The sequence below is a fragment of the Orycteropus afer genome, unplaced genomic scaffold (assembly GCF_000298275.1).
Source record: "Orycteropus afer afer isolate SDZICR_OR568_19922 unplaced genomic scaffold, OryAfe1.0 scaffold00024, whole genome shotgun sequence".
NCBI classification, from domain to species: Eukaryota; Metazoa; Chordata; class Mammalia; order Tubulidentata; family Orycteropodidae; genus Orycteropus; species Orycteropus afer.
The window spans coordinates 15,586,623-15,607,106 of record NW_006921611.1 but is presented as its reverse complement, the minus strand read 5'-3'; the positions used below and the strand labels follow the sequence as shown (position 1 = coordinate 15,607,106).

The 20,484-nt window shown below is 40.4% G+C and overlaps 1 protein-coding gene across 1 annotated transcript in view; it reads left to right on the top strand.

The window, feature by feature from the left end:
• Nucleotides 1-20,139, top strand: part of SH2D4A (SH2 domain containing 4A) — a 108,991-nt gene extending 88,852 nt beyond the window's left edge. Inside the window, exons 7-9 of the mRNA XM_007935045.1 lie at nucleotides 2,721-2,851; nucleotides 19,353-19,573; nucleotides 20,047-20,139. Of these exons, the coding sequence (XP_007933236.1) occupies nucleotides 2,721-2,851; nucleotides 19,353-19,573; nucleotides 20,047-20,139 (445 nt within the window). The remainder of the gene's footprint in view (nucleotides 1-2,720; nucleotides 2,852-19,352; nucleotides 19,574-20,046) is intronic.
• The last annotated feature ends 345 nt before the right edge of the window (nucleotides 20,140-20,484 follow it).

Here is a 20,484-nt window from a genome sequence, read left to right as displayed (position 1 = left end):
CACCTGCTACTCTGTGGGAGAAAGATGAGGCAGTCTGCTTCCATAAAGATTTACAGCCTTGGAAACCTATGGGGCAGTTTTACTCTATTCTATAGGGTTGCTATGAGTCAGAATGAGTCAACAGCAGTGGGTTACATATATACATACACATTTATGATATATATCACGAGTCAGAATGAGTCAACAGCAGTGGGTTACATATATACATACACATTTATGATATATATCACATGTAACTCATGGTAGCATTTGCCCAGAAAAAGCATAAGAAATTCCTGGAGATCATCTAAACTTTTTGTTTTCCAGTTGAATTCTGTTCAACATTAGTGGGCTGTTGAATGGGACTTGGAAATATTTTTGTTGCACTGCAATGTTACTTTTTGTAATGGAAATTGACTTACATCCCTGATTTAAGTTTTGCTACTGAATTTATTTCAAAATTATTCTTCTGACTATATCTTTTTCCTACCAATATTCACACACTTCTCTCTGGTACTTGTTACTTCTCAGAGTTGTCATTCAGTAGGACTGAACCTCTCCAAAGTGTGAAAGACAAGAAAGTAAGTAGGGAGGTGAGTAGAAAGCGAGAAAATCAAATAATGAGAATAATAGGAAGAAATTGTTTTGTTAAATTTTATTTCTTTTGATTGTAAGTCTATACTAACCAGGAAAATAGTACTAGGATGCTTCCAGGTGTATTTTACCTTTTCATGCTTGTTTTCCCCAATTTTAATAGGGAGTTAGTGGACCCCTCATTCATACTAAAAATGAATTTAAATGTATGTATTAACTCAGCAGTGGCTCATACCCATGACTAGCCCTATAGGACCTGAAGGACAAGTAACAGATTTAAGTTTCTTTCTATTTTATACCCTTGACGAGTTGTATAATAATATTTTGAAGGGCTTTACCTCCCATAAGCTCACCCTATGTGATTAGATCTTGAAATGTATGATAGATCAGATTTTTAAAAATTTTTTATTGTGATTTAGGTGAAAGTTTACAGAGCAAATTGGTCTTCCATTAAACAGGTTATACACATTTTGTTTTGTGACATTGCTTGCAGTCCCCACAATGAAACAGCACTCTTCGCACTTCCTCCCAGTGTTTACCATTTCCCTTTGTGCTTCTTTGCTATCCTTTCCTGTCTTCTGAGATTCATCCCTGCTGCCCTTTTGTTCTTCTATGGTAGATTGTTCTGAGGACTGCGTACCTCCCTGGTATTATTGTTTGCCTTATAGACCAGTCTGTCGTTTGGCTAAAAATTAAGCCTTATGGGTGAGTTCAATTCTAGGCCTGAAGGGTGTCTAGGGGCCATAGTCTCAGGGGTTCTACCAGTCTCTGTCAGACCAAGTAAGCCTGGTCTTTTTTATGATTTTGAGTTTAGTTCCACATTTTTCTCCCACTCTATTCAGGACCTCCTATTGTGACCCCTTTCAGAGCAGTCAGCAGTGGCAGCACAGCATCTAGCTCTTCTGGTCTCAGGGTCATGGAGGCTGGGGCTTGTGTTGTCTGTTAGTCCTTTGGACCAATTGCTTACATCTCTGATTTTCTTTACTCTGTTTTGCTCCAAACAAGGAGAGACCAATAGTTGCACTTTAGATGGCTGCTCTCAAGCTTTTAAGACCCCATTTGCTACTCACCAAAGTAGGATGTAGAACATTGTTTTTATGGACTATGTTATGCCAATTGACCTTGATGTCCTCCAAGGCTGTGGTCCTAAGCCCCTAGGCTCAGAAAGTCATTTACTCAAGGTGTTTGGTATGGCTAAGACATTTTCATAATTTTGTTCCCTGTATGCTCTACTATATTCATGGATATATATGCAGCATATATAAATGTATATAGAGAAATAGCCTCTGTCAAACCTATATATATTCTTGGGTGTAGTCCCATGTGTCTCTCCCCCGCTCCCCCCCTTCAGCTTGTGTATCTATTTGTGTATCTAAACCAAAAGAACCAAACCAAACTCACTGCCATTGAGTCAATTCTGACTCATAGCAACCCCAAGACAGCAAATCTTTACAGAAGTACATCCTCCAGTTTTCTCATTGGCAGCCAAATGCCTTAGGCATTGTGTCACCAGAGCTATTGCTATCACTGTTAATGCAGGACTGTGTATAATAGTATTTCCCTTTACCTCTTGTGCTCCTCCTGGTGTCTTCCTTTGCCTTAATCATTTTGTGCTGACCTCCCTGTTTTTGTATATTGCCTTTTCTTTTACCCAGGTTAATGTAAGTCTACCCTCTAGTAGTGTTGTGCCTAAGGCACTTGACTGCTAACCAGAAGGCTGGCGGTTCAAACCCACCAGCCACTCCTCAGAAAGTTGGGCAATCTACTTCCATAGTGATACTGCCTCAGAAACCCAAGGAGGGGTCGCTATGAGTCAGGTCCAACTTGATGGCACACAACACCACCACCACCACCCTCTAGTTGGTGATTTACCCTCCCTTACCCTCCCAACCCTTCTAACCTTCAAAGAATGTTTCTTTCTTGTAAACCTTTTCTTGCCTTATTAAATAGTGGTCTCATATAATATTTGTTCCTTTGTGATTGGCTGATTTCATTCAGCATAAGGTCCTCTAGTTTCTTCTATGTTTTGAGGTGGTTCATAGATTCATCACATTGCATAGTATTCTGTTGTGTGTAGAGTAAGATTTTTGAAGGCATTATTTTTAAATTAGTTAAATCTAACTTACAAACTCTTTTACCAATAACAGAAATAAGGGAGTGGCCAGGACGGCCTCCAGCTCAGCACAGGAGGAAATCATCCAGTGGTTTAAAAAGGATCAGCTACCCCTGCGAGCTGGCTACCAGAAAACGTCAGACACCATTGCTTCCTGGTTTCATGGTGAGTGCAGAGATTCACTCAATGGAACCTCTACTGATGGTGGATGAAACTGCTAATCCACCAAGAAGGCAGGAAGAAGGCTTCCTTTTATTTGCTGCCCCAAAGAGTCTTACAAATTATTTTTGCTGCCCCAAAGAGTCTTATAAATTATTTTCACGAAGCAGTTTTTTTCAAAGGCCTCTCAGTGGGCTTCATTCTCATGATGTAGTTAGAAAGCAGTCAGCATTCACACTGGCTGACCATCATGGATTAATTTAGGGGGCAGTGAGTTTATGTTAATGAGGGAGGAAAAACTCAGAAAAGGAGGGAAATAAAGGTTACCCAAACGCTTGAAGAATGTAATCAATGTTATTGAATTGTATATGTAGAAATTGTTGAATTGGCATATGTTCTACTGTGGATTATTTTCAACAACAAAAATAAATTTTATTTTATAAAACCAGGCCTCCATAACCAGTTGAATAACCCAAAAAAAGTCATTTTCTTTCTATGTAGCAAATCAATTTCTCTGAACCTCATTTCCCTCATCCATTAAATGAAAGATTTGAACTCCGTGATCTCCAAAAATTCTATGGTTTTGATCCTTTATTTCTAAGAGTGCAGTGTGGATTTTTTGTATCCTGATCAGATATTAGCCAATTAACCATTTCTGTATTTAACCCAAGAAAGTTGATTACTTCAAATCCTTCTGTCTACCTACCTTACTTCACCAACATCTCACTTTCTTGGATTTTAAGAATAGAAAGTTGCTTCTTAAATTGGATTCATAGGTGGTTGAACTGGACTGGTTTGCTATAAAGCCAAAAAAGCCAAACCCATTGCCCATTGAGTCAATTCTGACTCATAGTGACCCCCATTGGGTTTCCAAGGTGGTAAATCTTTACTGAAGTAGATTTGCCCAGCCTTGCTTCTGTGGAGTGTCTGGTGAGTTTGAACCACCAACCTTCTGGTTAGCAGTCAGATGCCTTAGGCACTGTGCTGCCAGAGCGATGTACAACAAAAGGTGCTTTGAACCTAAAATAAAGTTCTCTCACAGGTCGTGTTTGTCCTAAGAGTGCTTTGGTTTGAATTATGTTTAAGGCTTTTCTCTTTTACAAAGTATCATCTCACACATAATATGTCCATAAAAAAATAAGCCCCTAAAGATGTTGCATGGCAAACCCTTCTTAAAAAGGATAAAATTATTTGTGATAGGCTTCTGCTGATGTGCTGATTTTGCTGTCAGAACATTTCAGCAGAACTGTCTGGTTTCCCCTGAAAACAGCAGTTCTTTGGTGATTCAGACTTGGATAATTGTCCATTCCCAAAGGAGTCCTCTCCCCTTTCTAGGACCAGGGTGTAAGTTTCCTTCATTTCTTTTCTGCTCTGAGACATCAGAGACAGAGTGACAGCAGTGTCAAAGATGAACAGAAGGTACATGGCCCAATTATGTGTTAGCTCTGGCTATCTCTGGTGTCTGATACAGTCTCTCCTGACTCCTTTTTTAAGGTGAGTACTGAGATAGATGAGTAGTTTCTGTGTCATTGGACAGAAAATACTGTCACATCTGATTATAAAACTGATAATTTTTGTTTTAATTTTTGTTTGTTAACAGCAGAGAGTGAGAAATTGAAAATGTTGGTTGATGTTATTAAAAAGTCTGGTAACTTTAATACTCATAGTGACCCCCATTAGGTTTCTGAGGTGGTAAATCTTTACGGAAGTAGATTTTCCCATCTTCCTTCTGTGGAGTGGCTGATGGACTTGAACCCCAACCTTCTGGTTAGCAGTCAAATGCCTTAGGCACTGTGCCACCAGAGCTCCTTGGTAACTTTAATAGGAAGTTCTATTTTGAATTGTTGCTAAAAGTTAGTTAGGAAGATGTAAACCAAAAAAAACCCCAAACTCACTGCCGTTGAGTCAGATCCAACTCATAGCAACCCCTCCTTGGGTTTCCGAGGCAGTATCACTACAGAAGTAGATGGCCCAATCTTCCTTCCAAGGAGTGGCTGATGGGTTTGAACCGCCAGCTTTCTGGTTAGCAGTCAAGTGCCTTAGGCACTATACCACCAGAGCTCCTTAGTAAGATGTAGTTCCAACTCCACTTGGAACACTGATTAAAAAATAAGATTATTCTGTTTTAAGTAAATTTCTATGTGCCTTTATTATTGATTTATTATCATTTATCCAAACATTTGTCATACTCATAAGCAAAATAGAGAACACAGCCATTTAGACAATATAAATCCCATCTTTTATTTGATCATGTGTCCATGATAAAGAGAAGATAGATCACATCTTATCTCCTTGCAATATAATTGTTTATTCACATCTGGAACCCTGTGTTGATATATTGGGATGGTGTTGTTGTTGTTGTGTTGTTATGTGCTGTCAAGTCGGACCTGAATCATAGTGACCCTTCCTTGGGTTTCTGAGGTAGTATCACTACGGAAGTAGATAGCCCCATCTTCCTTCCGAGAAGTGGCTGGTGGGTTTGAACCTCCAGCCTTCTGGTTAGCAGTCAAGTGCCTTAGGCACTATGCTACCGGAGCTCTTCTTTAATGAGCACTGGCAGTGCAACAGTTAAGCACTCAACTGCTAAGTGAAATGTTGGCAATTTGAACACACTCAGCAGTTCCATGGGAGAAAGATCTGGCAATTTGCTCCTAGGAAACTCTCTGGAGCAGTTCTACTCTGTCACGTGGGGTCACTATGAGTTGAAGTTGACTTGATGATATCTAAATAACAAAAACAAAGCTCTTCATCTTTTTTTTTTTTTGTCTGTGTTATACTCCATGAATTACTTTTCTTAATTTTCTTAAATTGCTATATATATTTTTGTCACCTAATTTTTCACTTCACAAATGTCATGCTTTCACTTTTCTCTTAATTAAACTTTAGATAAATCTGAGTAGCAAAATTCAACCATGTACTAAAATTTGAATGAATATGATACCATAGATCAAAAGACCACTTAGGATAATAAGGATTTGAGGATTCATTTGGTCAACAAGAATAAACCTTGGACTGTGGTAGGTGCCAGAGCTGGAGTGGGGATTGCTGACATCAGCAAGCTTATAGGACATTTAGGGAGTTTTCATGTAGTCGGAGACCTTCAAGTGCTATGAAGAGATTTACTGCAGAGGTTTGAAGTGGAAGGAGCATTTAAAGCTGTTTGGAGGCATTTCACTCCTAGTAAGTGGTCCTGTAAGAATTAATGTTGACTTTCTTACTGAATCTTGAAGGGTACTTCCCAAGGGAAAGGAGAACAATCAAAGAATGTTAATGTGGAAAAACACATTAGAATGAAGATCTTTGGATTACACCAAATACCATGGCATTTACAGTATTCATGAAGTGTGTGTTCATTTTCCAGACCCATTCCTGGTCATCAGATACAGCATCTATGCTCTCCTGAGAACCTAGACATGTACAGTTCATAGCGTAATCCAGGTAATATGTTCACTGTTCTCAGGAATTAGGATAGCCCTACAAAAAGGCTCCTTCCTTTATGGGAAACTAAACCATGCAGGTAACTTAACTTCTTCAGGTAGTTTATCAATAGAATATCACCAGCCACTCCTCGGAAGGAAGGTTGGGCAATCTACTTCTGTGGTGATACTGCATAGGCAACCCAAGGAGGGGTCACTATGAGTCGGGTCCGACTCAACGACACATAACAACAAACAACAACTACATGTAGAATTGGACAAGTCATTTAGCATCTCTGGACCTCAGTTTCTTTGTCTAAAAGTAAGGAAGTTAATAACTGATTTCTTCTGTCCTTTCTAGATTGGAAGGGATAGCACAAGAGTAGGCATGAGTCTTAGAGTTGTTAAAGCTCTGTCTTCTATTTTCTAGATTTATAACCTTCTGAATACTATACTTGATCGAGTCGATTTGGTGTTGCTTCCCTAAGGATGATTGTTTTCTTCTCTGCCACCCTTCCATCTTATGTTCCTAAACTTCATTTTTCAGTTCAAGACTATCTTGAGCCCTGAATATAACCCTGTTTTTATTCATTTTGTTCTTGTATCTGGTCAACAATTACAGCATTCTTTAAGATACCTATAGTCCATAAGGGAGCTCTGGTAGCATAGTGCCTAAGGCATTTGACTGCTAACTAGAAGGCTGGCGGTTCAAACCCACCAGCCACTCCTTGGAAGGAAGGTTGGGCAATCTACTTCCGTAGCGATACTGCCTCGGAAACTCAAGGAGGGGTCGCTATGAGTCGGGTCCAACTCGATGGCACATAAAAACAACAACAACACACTATGTATATGCAAAGTGTGATGCGGAAGTTGAAAGTGTGGGGTCTAGAGCCAGACTGTCTAGGCTCATTCCCAGCTCTGCCATTTATCAGCAGAGGTCATTATTTCTCTGAAATGTAATTAACAGTTCCTTTTTCAAATATGGATATGATTAGACTGTTGATGAAATATATCCATCCTGATTTGTTTCTTGTTGATGACTTTTGGTGCCAGTGCAATGAGCCTTCCTTCCAAATGCTTTCATCCTAATATTTTATAGTTAAGCTACTCTGAAAAAGCAAATCTCTTCTACACCTGTGGAGTAGTAACATAGTTCATACGTTAGCTAATTTGATTGCTTCTATTTTTGACACATCCCCCAACTTTTCATTCTCCTTGGGAGTGTCAGTCCTATCCATTTCTTTGAAAGCCATTATTCTCAGGAAGTTAAGTTCCTACAGATGAACCTCTAAGTGGAGGCGTCCATCCCACCCCTCCCAGCAGTGTGTCACCTCATAGCTCCTGCAACACTGGGGATTGGCCGTTTATAAATGCATTAAGAAAGCCTAATAGATGCTTCCTACAGTTTCTTCCAGGCTAAAATCTTAACTAGTCTATGGATCAGCACCCATAAGTGGTAGTTCATCCTTTGACTATTTGCTGAGGGGAGGACATTTCCTAATTGTGGAGCTATCAAAATTCTACCAACCTTCACAGAGGGATTTTCAATTTCTCTCTTCAAGAAGCACAAATTACTGATTTATGTGACTTCTCAAAGCCTTTCTGTTCCTAAGCCTCAGACTGATATGTAAACCCTGCCTTATCAACATTCATGCATTTTATGCAGCTGGATAGACCATGGCAGAGTGTACGGCAGTGAAGGTGGCTGGGAGTCCACTCCCTGGTGGTCATTGCCCTGGCCTTGGGAAGGACTGACAAGGCTCCTTTCAGCATGAAAGATTCACTTATATTAATGGCATCAAAGCACTTTGAATTATACTCCATAGTTCTGTGTGGCTGCCTAAGACAGTTCAGATTTTCCTCATAACCAGAGAAGATGAAACATAAAGAGGTTGTTGCTACACTCATTTTTTCAGATTTGGGAAGAGCTAGCTTTTCTGTGAAAAATACTGCTCATTCCTGGGGGGTTTTCTGGAAGACTAGCTTTTCTCATAAATTACTCAGTGTGGCAAACTTCCTGCACCAATGTTAGTATGCTTTTTCATTTATTTTGAGAATAGTCCAGTCAGCCCTCTCCTACATGGAGTTTTTGTAAATGATGCACTGAGTCCTCACCCTGACTCTGGCAGCCACGGGTGCCAGCAGCCTGCCTGCACCTGGGAACCCTGAGGTGTTCATTACAAATGCCCAGGGCTGCAATCTTGTAATTTTCACACTATGTTCTTGGAGTCCTAAGTTTACCCAGAGAGACTTCAGAGCCAAGAAGCAGGGGAAATAGGTGGGTGAGGGGGCAAAGGAAAATGACTCTGTTATTTGATCTCTGCTTAAGATGAAAAAGGAGAGTCTACTGTTTCAAAAAGCATTTGCATGCTTTTGTCCTCCAAATTTCTTTGTCGTTACTTGTTTTCTTTACTAGCTTTCACCCATGGCTAGGAAATGTTGAACATTATTACTTTATGCCAAAGGAAGGGAAATAATAGTGTAGTGACTAAGTGCACATCTCTGTGGCCACACTGTTGTTGCTGGATGCTAAGAAGTCAATTTCAACTCATAGTGACCCCATGTGAAAGAGTAGAACTGCCCCCATAGGGTCTTCTAGGCTATAATCTTATGAAAGCAGACCACCAGTTCTTTCACCCAAGGAGCCACAGTGTGGGTTTAAACCCCTAGCCTCATGGTTAGCAGCCATGCCCTTAAACACGTGCCATCAGGATACACTGCCTGGTTTTAAATCCCAGCTCCTCACCTACGAGCTGGGTGACCTTAGGCAACCATGTAACTGGTAATTCTGTTCCTCATCTGTACAATGAAGACAATGATATTACCTGCTTCAAAGGGTTGTTTTGAGCATCAAATGAGTTGATACACGTAAAGTACTTAGAACTGTGTGTAGCACACAGTAAGCACTAGTTGATATGTGCTCACTATTAAGGTAATGAAATGAGAACAAATATGGTAATCCTTGAGATTTTTAAGAAAATATTTTGAATAATATTTTAAGAACCATGATCAGTTTTCCTCATCTCTAAGGTGACCAAGGCCTAAGACCTCAAGGGTGAGAGCATGCCACCACAGTGCATCTCCCTCTGTATCGAGGACCTTAACAGGACCCAAAGCCACTCTGAAAGTGCTTCTTTTAAATACTGAAGGAGTTTAAAAAAAAAAAAAAAAACTCACTGCCATGGAGTCAATTCTGACTCATAGTGACCCCCATTGCATTTTCAAGGCTGTAAATCTTGGAAATCTTACAGAAGCAAACTGCTCATCTTTCGTCTGTGGAACAGCTGGTAGCTTTGAACCACCTCACCTACCTTTTGATTAGCAGCCAAATGCCTTACCCACTACCTCACCAGAGTTCCTTGAAGGGGTTAAAGAAAGTATCAAATAGATGAGAACTCACATGTGAAAATAGTCCAAGTTTAGGATTCCTAATGGATAATATGTATACATTGCATCTGGCAGGCCTGATATTTTGAAATAAGGTCTTTTTAAAGCGAGTTTTTCTTTCATTCACTCTCATCTCTAGGCAGATGTAGGACTCTGAGGTCACCTTAACAGAGATACATTCTTTAATAAATGTTCCCTTAGTACCACTCCCCTTGCCTCATCTATTGTGCACAGAGGAAGAGAAGATAGTTGTAAAAGAAGGAATGAAAGATATCATGATAAAGATACCAAACGGCAGCATATAGGCACAGCAGCCTTTCCTAGGGACCAGATGTGTGGTTAAGGAGAATGCTAGAGCACCAAGTATTCTGAAGTTTGTTAGTTTTCAGCAACACAAATCCTCAGCTTAGGAGAGATTGCAAACTGCAGGATGCATCATTCCTACATCCAGGCAGACTGAATCTAAGTAGTTACTGAGAAATACATCTATATGTTTTCCAGGTGAGACATGAACACCTCTTTATGAAATAAACACTCATAACTTTGATTGTAGTGAGAATAAATGTAACAATTACCAATTCAATTTTCCATATATACTTCAGTGACATCGATTACATTCATCATGTTGTGCAACCATTGTTTTAACTGCCATTGAGTCTGCCCCATACTCACTGTGACCTCATACACAATGGAATCAGCTATTGTGATTCATGGGGTTTGCATTAGCTGATTTTTGGAAATAGATTGCCAGGCCTTTTCCTAGTCTATTTTAGTCTGAAAGCTCCACTGACACCTGATCAGCATCATAGCAACAAAGCCTCCACTGACAGACAGGTGGTGGTTGTGCTTGGGGTGCACTGGCCAGGAATTGAATCTTTCAAGCATGAAAGATGAGGATTATAGCACTATACCGCCAACAACCTTGTGCAAACATTACCACTACCTTCTCCAAATTGTTCCACCTAAGCTGTGATTGTGCCATTTCCCTCCTACCCCTGGGAACTACTAAAAAACTGTAAACCAAAACCAAACTCACTGCCACCCAGTCGATTCCAACTCATAGCAACCTCTATTGGGTTTCCAGGGCAGTAAATCTTTAGGGAAGTAGATTGCCTGGTCTTTCTGCAGAGTGGCTGGTGGGTTTGAACTGCCAGACTTCTGGTTAGCAGTCAAATGCCTTAGGCACTGCACCATCAGAGCTCCTTTTTTTTTAAAAAAAAAAAAAACTATGTTGTTGTTGTTGTTATGTGCCATTCAGTTGGACCCGACTCATAGCGACCTCTCCTTGGATTTCTGAGGCAGTATCACTATGGAAGTAGATTGCCCCATCTTCCTTCCAAGGAGTGGCTGGTGGGTTTGAACTGCCAGCCTTCTGTCTATAAAAGAAAATAAACAAAACCCATTGCCATCACGTTGATTCCAACTCATAGTGGGTTTCCGAGGTGGTAAATCTTTATGGAAGTAGATTGCCCTATCTTCCTTCCATGGAATGGCTGGTAGATTTGAACTGCCAAACTTCTGTATAGCAGTCAAATGCCTTAGGTACTATACTACCTGAGCTCCTCGTAGTGTCTATACGTTTGCCTATTTCATATAAATGGGATCATACAGTATTTGTTGTTTTCATAACTGATGTATTTCACTCAACATAATGTTTTCAAGATTCATCTATGTTGTAGCATCAGAACTTTCTGTTTATGGCTGTGACATATTCTATTGTATAGAAATACCACATTTAGTTTATCCATTCATCTGTTGGTAGACATTTTGGCTATTGTGAAAAGTGCTGCAATGAACATTGGTGTACAGGTTTCTGTTTCCATTCTTGCCTTCACTTCTTCTGGGTATATACCTAGGGTTGGGACTGCTGGGTCACATAGTAGTTCTTCAGTATTGCAAATTTGAGGCTTGAATTTTTCTTCAGTTCTTTCAGCAAAGGAATACACAGAGACACTATATCAAAAAGAACTGGTCAGCATTCAGCCATTTCGGGAAGGAGCATATGATCAAGAACAGATGGTATCAAAGGAAGAAGTCCAAGCTGCACTGAAGGAATTGGAGAAAAACAAGGCTCTAGGAATGGATGGAATACCCATTGAGATATTTCAACCAACAGATGTAGTGCTGGAGGCACTTACATATTTATGCCAAGAAATTTGGAAGACAGCTACCTGGCCAACTCACTGGAAGAGATCCATATTTGTGCCTATTCCAAAGAAATGTGATCCAACAGAATGTGAAAATTATCAAATATCATTACTGTCACATAAAGTTAAATTTTGCTGACAATTCAAGAACAATTACAGCAGTACATCAACAAGGAACTGCCAAAAATTCAAGCTGGACACAGAAGAGGACATGGAACAAGAGATATCACTGCTGATATCAGATGGATTTTGGCTGTGTTTTATTGACTATGCAAAGACATTAGACTGTGTGGATCATAAAGAATTATAGATAACATTGGGAAGAATTGGAATTCCAGAACACTTAATTGTATTCATGAGGAAACCGTACATGGACCAACAGGCTGTTATTTGAACAGAACAAGAGGATACTGCATGGTTTTAAATCAGGAAAGGTGTTGTATCCTTTCACCATACTTATTCAATCTATATGTTGAGCAAATAATTCAAGAAGCTGGACCATATGAAGAAGAACATGGCATTGGGATTGGAGGAAGACTCATTAACAACCTGCAATATGCAGATGACACAGCCTTGCTTGTGTGAGTGAAGATGACTTGAAGCACTTACTGATGAAGATTAAAGGCTATAGTCTTCAGTGTGGATTACACCTCAACATAAGGAAAACAAAAGCCCTTACAACTGGACCAATAAGCAACATCATGATAAACTGAGAAAAAGACTAATGTGGTCAAGGACTTCTTTTACTTGGATTTACAATCAATGCCCATGGAAGCAGCAGTCAAGAAATCAAACAACATATTGCATTGGGCAAATCTCCTGCAAAAGAACTCTTTAAAATGTTAAAGAGCAAAGATATCACTTTGAAGACTAAGGTATGCTTGATCCAAGCTATGCTCTTCTGGTGTAGTGGTTGTGGCATTTGGCTGCTAACCTACCATCTGCTCAGTGGAAGACAGATAGAGCAGTCTGCTTCTGTAAAGATTTACAGCCTTGAAAACCCAATAGGGGTTACTGTGACTCAAAATCCATTCAATGGCAATGGATTTGATTTGGAGTTTGGATCTAAGCTATGTTCTTTTCAATAGCCTCATATGCATGTGAGAGCTGGACAATTAAGAAAGACCACAAAAGAATTGATGCATTTGAATTATGGTGTTGGTGAAGAATTTTTAATGCACCATGGACTGCCAGAAGAACAACAAATCTGTCTTGGAAGAAATACAGCCAGATGTTCTTTAGAAGAGAGAAAGGCCAGACTTTGTCTCTCATACTTTGATCATGTCAGAAGTGACTAGTCCCTGGATAAGGATATCATACTGGGTAAAGGAGAGGGTCAACAAAAAAGGGGAAGAATCTCAACAAGATGGATTTGACACAGAGCCTACCATGATGGGCTCAAGCATAGCAACGATTGTGAGAATGGTGCAGGACCAGGCAATGTTTTGTTCTGTTGTACACGGGGAGCCTACGAGTCAGAACTGACTCAATGATACCTAACAACACGATACTTCTATGTACAACTTTTTGAGGAACTTCCTGTTTTCCACAGTAGATAAAACCATTTTGCATTTCCATAAGCAATGAATGAGGGTTCCAATTTCTCCACATCCTTGCCAACACCTGCTATTTTCCATTTTCTTTATCACAACCATTCTAATTGGAATGAGGTGGTATCTCATTGTGGTCTTGATTTGTATTTTCCCCATGAAAGATGACACTGAGCATTTCTTATGTGCTTGTTGGCACAGGAATGCTCACTTGAAATATCTAGTCAAGTCATTTGCCCCTTTTGCAATTGTGTTTTTGTCTCTTTTTGTTGTTAAGTTTTAGGAGTCCTCTACATACTTTGGAAGTTAAATCCTTATCAGATATATGCTTCCCAAAATTTTTCTCCCAATATGTATGTGGGTTGTCTCTTCACTTTATTGATAAAGTCTTTTGATGAACAAAAGCTTTTAATTATTATGAAGTCGCACCTATCTATCTTGTCTTTTGCTGCTCATGCTTTTGATAACAGATTATAAGAATTCATTGTTAAAACTAGTTCCTTAAGCAATACTTTCATTTTCTTCCAAGATTTTTATGGTTTTAGTCCTTACATTTAGATTCTTGATCCTTTTTTGCATTAGTTTTAGTATATGGTGTGGGTATGGACCCTGTTTCATTATTTTGCATATGGAAACCCAGCTTTCCCTGTCCTTCTAAAGTAAATACTCATTTTATTTTCAGCCAATTCCAGGAAAATGTTATGAGCTCAATGGCATAAAAAACAAACACAAAACACTAGAGTGGAAAGTAAGAAGTCTTTTTCTGTTTTCTTATCTATAAAATATAATTGTACCAGGTCTGCTTATTTTAGAGTTGTTTGAGGATTAAATAGGGGAAAAAATGGAATCGTGTTGAAAATGTGATGTTCTAATGCAGGAGGTAGATGGACTTAAGGGCTCTGGGGCTGACTGCTGGGGTTGATTCCCAGCACTTCTCCTGACTAGATGAGTGACCTTAGAAAGTTCTGCAAAGTTCTGTGCTGTACATTTTCTCATCTGCCATATGAAGGTAATAACAGCATCTCTTTGTAGGCTTGCTGTGAGGATTAAATGAGGTGCTGCACACTTTGAGGAGTGGCATGAGGATATTAAGAACTCTAAGTACTACTACTATTATTTGGTTATCTTTCATTATTGTTTTTTATTTAAATTGTGATTTGGGTGAAAGTTCACAGAGCAAATTCACTTTCCATACAGCAGTTCACACACATTTTGTCTCATGACATTGACTACAATTTACCACAATGCAACAACTTCCCTCCCACTTCCTCTGGATAGTTACCTCTTTCCTGTGCCCATCCCTCCATGAACTCCTGCCCCCTGAGGTGTCTCCCTGTGCATAAACAGCCCTTCTTTCTCCCATGATTGTTCTCTCCAAGGAGTGTATCTACCTCAGGTAAATATTCAACTCATATGCCTGTCTTTTATTTGGCTAGAAGTCACAGGTGTGCATTCAATTCCAGACCTGAAGGGCAGCTAGGGGCCATAGTCTCAGTAGTTCCACCAGGGTCTATAGGACCAGCATACTTGCCCACCCCCTTTTTTTCCCCAAAATGATCTATCCAGGATCCCCTCTATCCAGGATCCCCTACGTAGATCCCCCTCCAAATGGTTGACAGTGGTAGCCAGTCACCATCTAGTTTTCCTGGTCTCATAGTCATATAGGCTGCGGGTCACATAGCGTACCAGTCGCCAGGACTAATTGTTTCCATAAATATTTGGTTTTCTTTATTCTTCTTTGCTCTAGAAGAGGAGAGAGCCATCGTTGCATCTAGATGGCTGCCTGCACGCTTTTAAGATCCCAGTTGTTACGTGCCGAAGTAGGTGGAATGATGTTTTGTGTGGTATGTTATGCCAATTGAACTTGATGTTCCCTGCAACTATGGTCCATCTTTCATTGGGTTTTTAAACATATATTTTCCAAATACAAGAAATAAGTCATAAAAATGTACACATTAACAAAAGTGGGTTTGGTGGTGCTTTCGAGATGAGTGAAGCACACCCCTTGTCACTGCGGTAACAGTTCTCAGACTGGACGCAGTGGATGTAGAGAAGTATCCTAAAGAAGGAAGTTCTGACTGGATTGCAAGACAAAGTCGTTCATTTTTTAGACCTTTTCTGCTTACCTTCTAAGTGTCAGATACTGATGGTGAAAAAATAAGTAATATGTGAGTTGCCCTCTAGGAGCTCACAGGAAAGTTGGAGACAGAGAAGGTCATTGCATAATGTATTGTGAATACTCCAATTGAGCTGAGAACCAGGTGAGTGCTTAGATGGAGGTGGGAACCAGGTGCTCAGCAGGCCCAGAGAACTTGAGAATTTACTGCTGCAAGATAAAAAGCTTCATCCTCTTGAGTTGAATCTTAGAAAATCGTAAGCATTTTCTATTGTACCGAACTGACCTCCTAATAAGGAGCAAGAGTCCCTGTCATTTGGCTTTCTAACTCGGGTCCTGGTACGGTTTCTGAGTTATTTCAGGTCTCTAGAGTGCTCTTTACCCTCTCCTGTGTAAAAAATGGTTCTCTTGGGCCTGTCTTGGACAAAATACTCACTCTAGGGAGGTTCTAGAGGTCACTGTCCAATACAGTAGCCATTAGCCATATGTGTCCACTTAAATTTAAATTCATTAAAATTAAAGATTAAGCTCATCAGTCATGCTAGCCACATTCAAGTGCTGTCAGTCACATGTGACTGTGACTGTCATTTGGACAGCACAGACAACATCATCACCACCACCATAGAAAGTTCTGTTGAACAGCACTGTTCAATGGGGACTTCTGGAGTCATGAAGAGAGAGGGGTGGGGCACTGTTTTTTTTTCTGTTGTTGTTTGTTTGTTTGTTTGCTCAGCCTCAACTACAGCTGAACCTCTGTGCCTGGGTATTCAGGGCTTAGGAGTTTTAGCCCCAAATCTGTCCCAGGCTTTTCAGAGACAGGTGCTGTCAGTAAGACCTTGCTCAGGGACATTTGCTTTCTCCTGGACTACCATTATTCTGCTACTCCTGACAACCCTCTGCGGATTATGGTCTAAAACAGGCATATCATTGCCCAGGTGGAGATCTGGTTCATTGTAAAAGTTGATGAAATATTTACCTATCTATCCAGTCTTCCTTTCCTCCCTCTATCCATCCCTTTTCACTAGCACAGAAATCCTTCTGCGACCAATATAACAATATGTTTGGTTCTCTTAGTATGTGTAAAGAGGGCTGGTCAGAGGGAGGCAACATGGATGTGCCTGGGTTTTATAGGGGTTGGGACAAAGATCACTGCCTCAGAATTGTGCTCGATCTGGGGATGAAAAATATGGTAAGGAGGTTGCCCAACTCTAGCAGTGATTAATAGCTGCCATTACATTTTGGTTTAGCATTCAAGAATGCTGTACCCAGTCAGGCCCAGTGAGCTGTTTGTTGGTGATCAGAGTCACACCACCTTGAATGCATCCACTGCCCTCGATGGATTTATGACAAATTGTACATCTATCTGTATCTTTAGATGCACCAAGAGAATGTGCTCTTAAGGAATACTAAGTTTCTCATAAAGCAAAAGGAACAAAGAAAAACACCTTCTTGCATCATTCAAAGCCTCTTCTGCATACCATTTACTTTCTGATTCTGCCCTCGTTATCACTGTGTCCAAGGAATATCCATTATGACCTGTGATTTGCCACAGAATCATTTTATTGTGTTATGGTGTCTAAAGAGATTAGATAGTGCCAAGGTCTGTGAGTAATGGGTAATGATTACAGAGGTTCCGAGGCTCTCGGGCAGGTTGATTACAGCTGTTATATGACTTGATTTTAGGAGTGATTTGACCTTAAGTTTGGTTATAATTTTCCAGAATAGCTTTCATTTTTCTAAATCCAAATTCATCTGGAAAACATCCAAATGTTATATTATAACAGCTATCTCATTTGGTGTAGTAAGTTGGAGTGTCAGAGTTAGATTGGCACTAAGTCTGGGATGAATGAGAAATCTTTTTCCAGGATGCTTTTTCTCCTTCAATCATGGTTTATCAGCCCCTTGGTTCTGAAGGGGACCTTTCAGTGTCAGTGAAAAATATCCTTGGTTTCATAGACAACATAATATAGTGTTTTTGATCCTCTGTCATTTGTAGTCCCTGGGTAGGCTGGTTACCTGTTGCCTTGCTTCAATTTATGGCTGTCATCTGTAATTTATCAATGGGACCAAGTATGTTTAGAAAGTAAAATAGACAGTCAAAAGCAGCAGCAAGCTGTATCCGTTGGAGCTTATCCAGGTCATATAAAGTGGACAGGGCACCCTCTGAGCCAAGGGTACGCTCACTATCAGTGGTGCCTGCAGTTTCCAGTGGATCAATCGCATCAGGGTAAGGGCAAAAGGGCAATGAGATATCATACACAGGGGTGTGCACCTGTACTGCTGATTATCAACAGTAAAGAACAGGGCCCCTAGAAGAAAGTCCCAGGCCACCTTCCATTCAGGGTGCTTTCCCATCTGTGAGTGCGAGGACCTGCCAGGATTTTTCACCCATTGCCCAGATTCTCACAGGACTTGATCCTCATATGTATTGGGACTCGGCTTCAGGGTAGGTGTGAGAAGAGAAGGGCTGATTGGTTGATCTTGGTCTGGGGAGAAGAGATTTTTCAATCTGCCCCTCATTAAAGGTCTACTTACAGAAAAGAATGTAAAAATAGTTTTATGACACATTTCATCCTAGATAATTAGGATATGATTATCAATTAAGTAAACTATCAATTAATTTACTAAGAACAAGATTGTTCTGGATTGAATTATGTCCCCAGAAAATATGTATTGTAAATCCTAACCTCTGTGCCTGTGGTTGTAATCCCATTTGGGAATGGGTTGTCTTTGTTATGTTAATGAGACAGGATTAGTGTAGGGTACGTCTTGAATCAATCTCTTTTGAGCTGTAAAAGACATTAAGCAAGCAATTAAGAGAGGCAGAAATGGGGGAAGATTGATGCCAAGCCACAAGGCCATCTCCAAGGAACCAGGAAACAGAAGCTGAAGGGACAAGCACCTGCCACCAGAGCTGGCAGATGTGCATGTGTGTGTATATGACCTATCACTAACTTGCTGAACCACCTAGATCAGGATTCTCAACCTCAAAACTATTTACATCTTAGGACAGATGGTTCTTTATTGTCGGGGGCTGTCCTGGGCACTGTAGGATGGTTAGCAGCATCTCTGGCCTCCACCCACTAGATCCCAGCAGCACTCCCCTCCGTGACAATAAAAAACCTCCAGACATTGCTCTGGTTGAGAACCACTATTCTAGAACAAGTCAAGTCATGCCCCAGACCTTAAAGCCCTCAGCAGTAAATGGAGACCACCTGAGGGAGGGTCTTTCATTCCCCTTCCAGACAGTGTCAGATTACCCATTAAGCAAGGTAAGCATTGGCTTGAGTACTAATCTATAGTGAACAATTTCACACATCAAAGATCCTGCTTCTAGGTATGGCTGTCATCTTTCTGTCTCTCAAGCCTATAACACCTTCCTAAAGAATCAAAGCCTCTTTGCAAATCTACAATCCCTGACAGGGATGGAGTACCTAGTAAGCAAGGTAAGCATGAGCTTACTTGTGATTTCTTATTTAGTAATCTTAAGTGAACTGTTTCACTTATTTCATGACATTTCTGATTAGTAAGTAAGCACAAGTAAGCCTATGCTTACTTATTGGGTAATCCGCCACTGCTCCCAGATCTAACCCTCCATGTTTGACTGCCAAGGAGTCCTGCCAGATGCTCTAAAGGCAGGACATCTGTGTTGTTATAAACAGGTATATACATGGAGATTTATTCTTCTTAAGAAGGTTAAACATTTATGCTCTTTCTATATTATCCATTTGCTTATGTAACCTACCATGTCCAGTTACCAAATACCTGAAGATGCATGATATTTTACTAAGAGCCCAAAATGAACTTTGCTTTCATTTTTTACTAAACTATATTTACCACGGAGAATTTTGAAAATGATTTGGCTGAAATATCTGCTTTTCTTTCCCACAGGAATCCTCACACAGAAGAGAGCAAATGAACTTCTGAGCTCAGGTGTACCGGGCAGTTTTCTAATCTGGGTCAGTGAAAGGATCAAAGGCTATGTGCTATCCTACCTGTCCGAGGATGGCTGTAAACATTTCATCATAGATGCCTCTGCCGACTCTTACAGCTTCCTGGGAGTGGACCAGCTGCAGCATGCCACCCTGGCAGATTTGGTGGAATATCACAAGGTAAAATGATTAACAAAATTAATTTGCTTTGTGAATTGTTTTGTCCTGTAGCAGCTCTAACAATGAAAGGCAATTAGGGCAAAAAAAGATTGAGACAAATAATACTGGGATTTGTCTTTGATAATCCCTCCTGATAGAATTCTTAATTGCATTTCTTCTATCATAGAACCTAGTTTCTCCATAAATATTGTGGGAGACCCTACTGAGACAAAGAATACAGGAGATGCTAAAAAAAAATCTAGGTACACACCAATCATTCTTAAGCTATGAGCCCAGGAGAATTCAGGTGTACATGGGAGTTTGGGAGTGAGAAAAATCTTTAAGATTGTCAGACACTAATAAAGTTTAATCTAATTCAAGGGTATGTAGGGAGTGCCATTCTCTGAGGAGAGAGGAAGGGCATGTCATTGTCATTTATACTGCTTCAACCATCTGCCCACCCGCACCCCTGAAACTGCTTTTGTGATTAACAGGTGGAACCCATAACTTCCCTGGGGAAAGAGTGCCTCCTTTACCCCTGTGGGCAGCAGGACCAGCTGCCCGACTACCTGGAGCTCTTCGAGTGACAGACTCCACCTGTGTCATCCCGCACCTTTCAGCTGAGCTTTCCTCTGACAGACACCCTGGAAGGGACATCTGTGTGTGATGCCAAAGTTGCCCTGCAGCAGAGCCAGTACCGATCAACCAGAAATACCCTTGGAATCCTTCTTGAGTGTGCTCTCTGCACAAACTCTGGAGTTTAATGCCAGGTGAAAAGTATCTCTGGATCATATGTACTCCAAGAGGGAGAAGATTCCCAATTTCAGCATCTAGCTAACATGAGGGACACACTGTAATGATGTATATGAGATAAAACCGACAAAAGAGGAAAATGAAGCCTTTTAGAAATTAAGGTAATTCATACCTCAGTT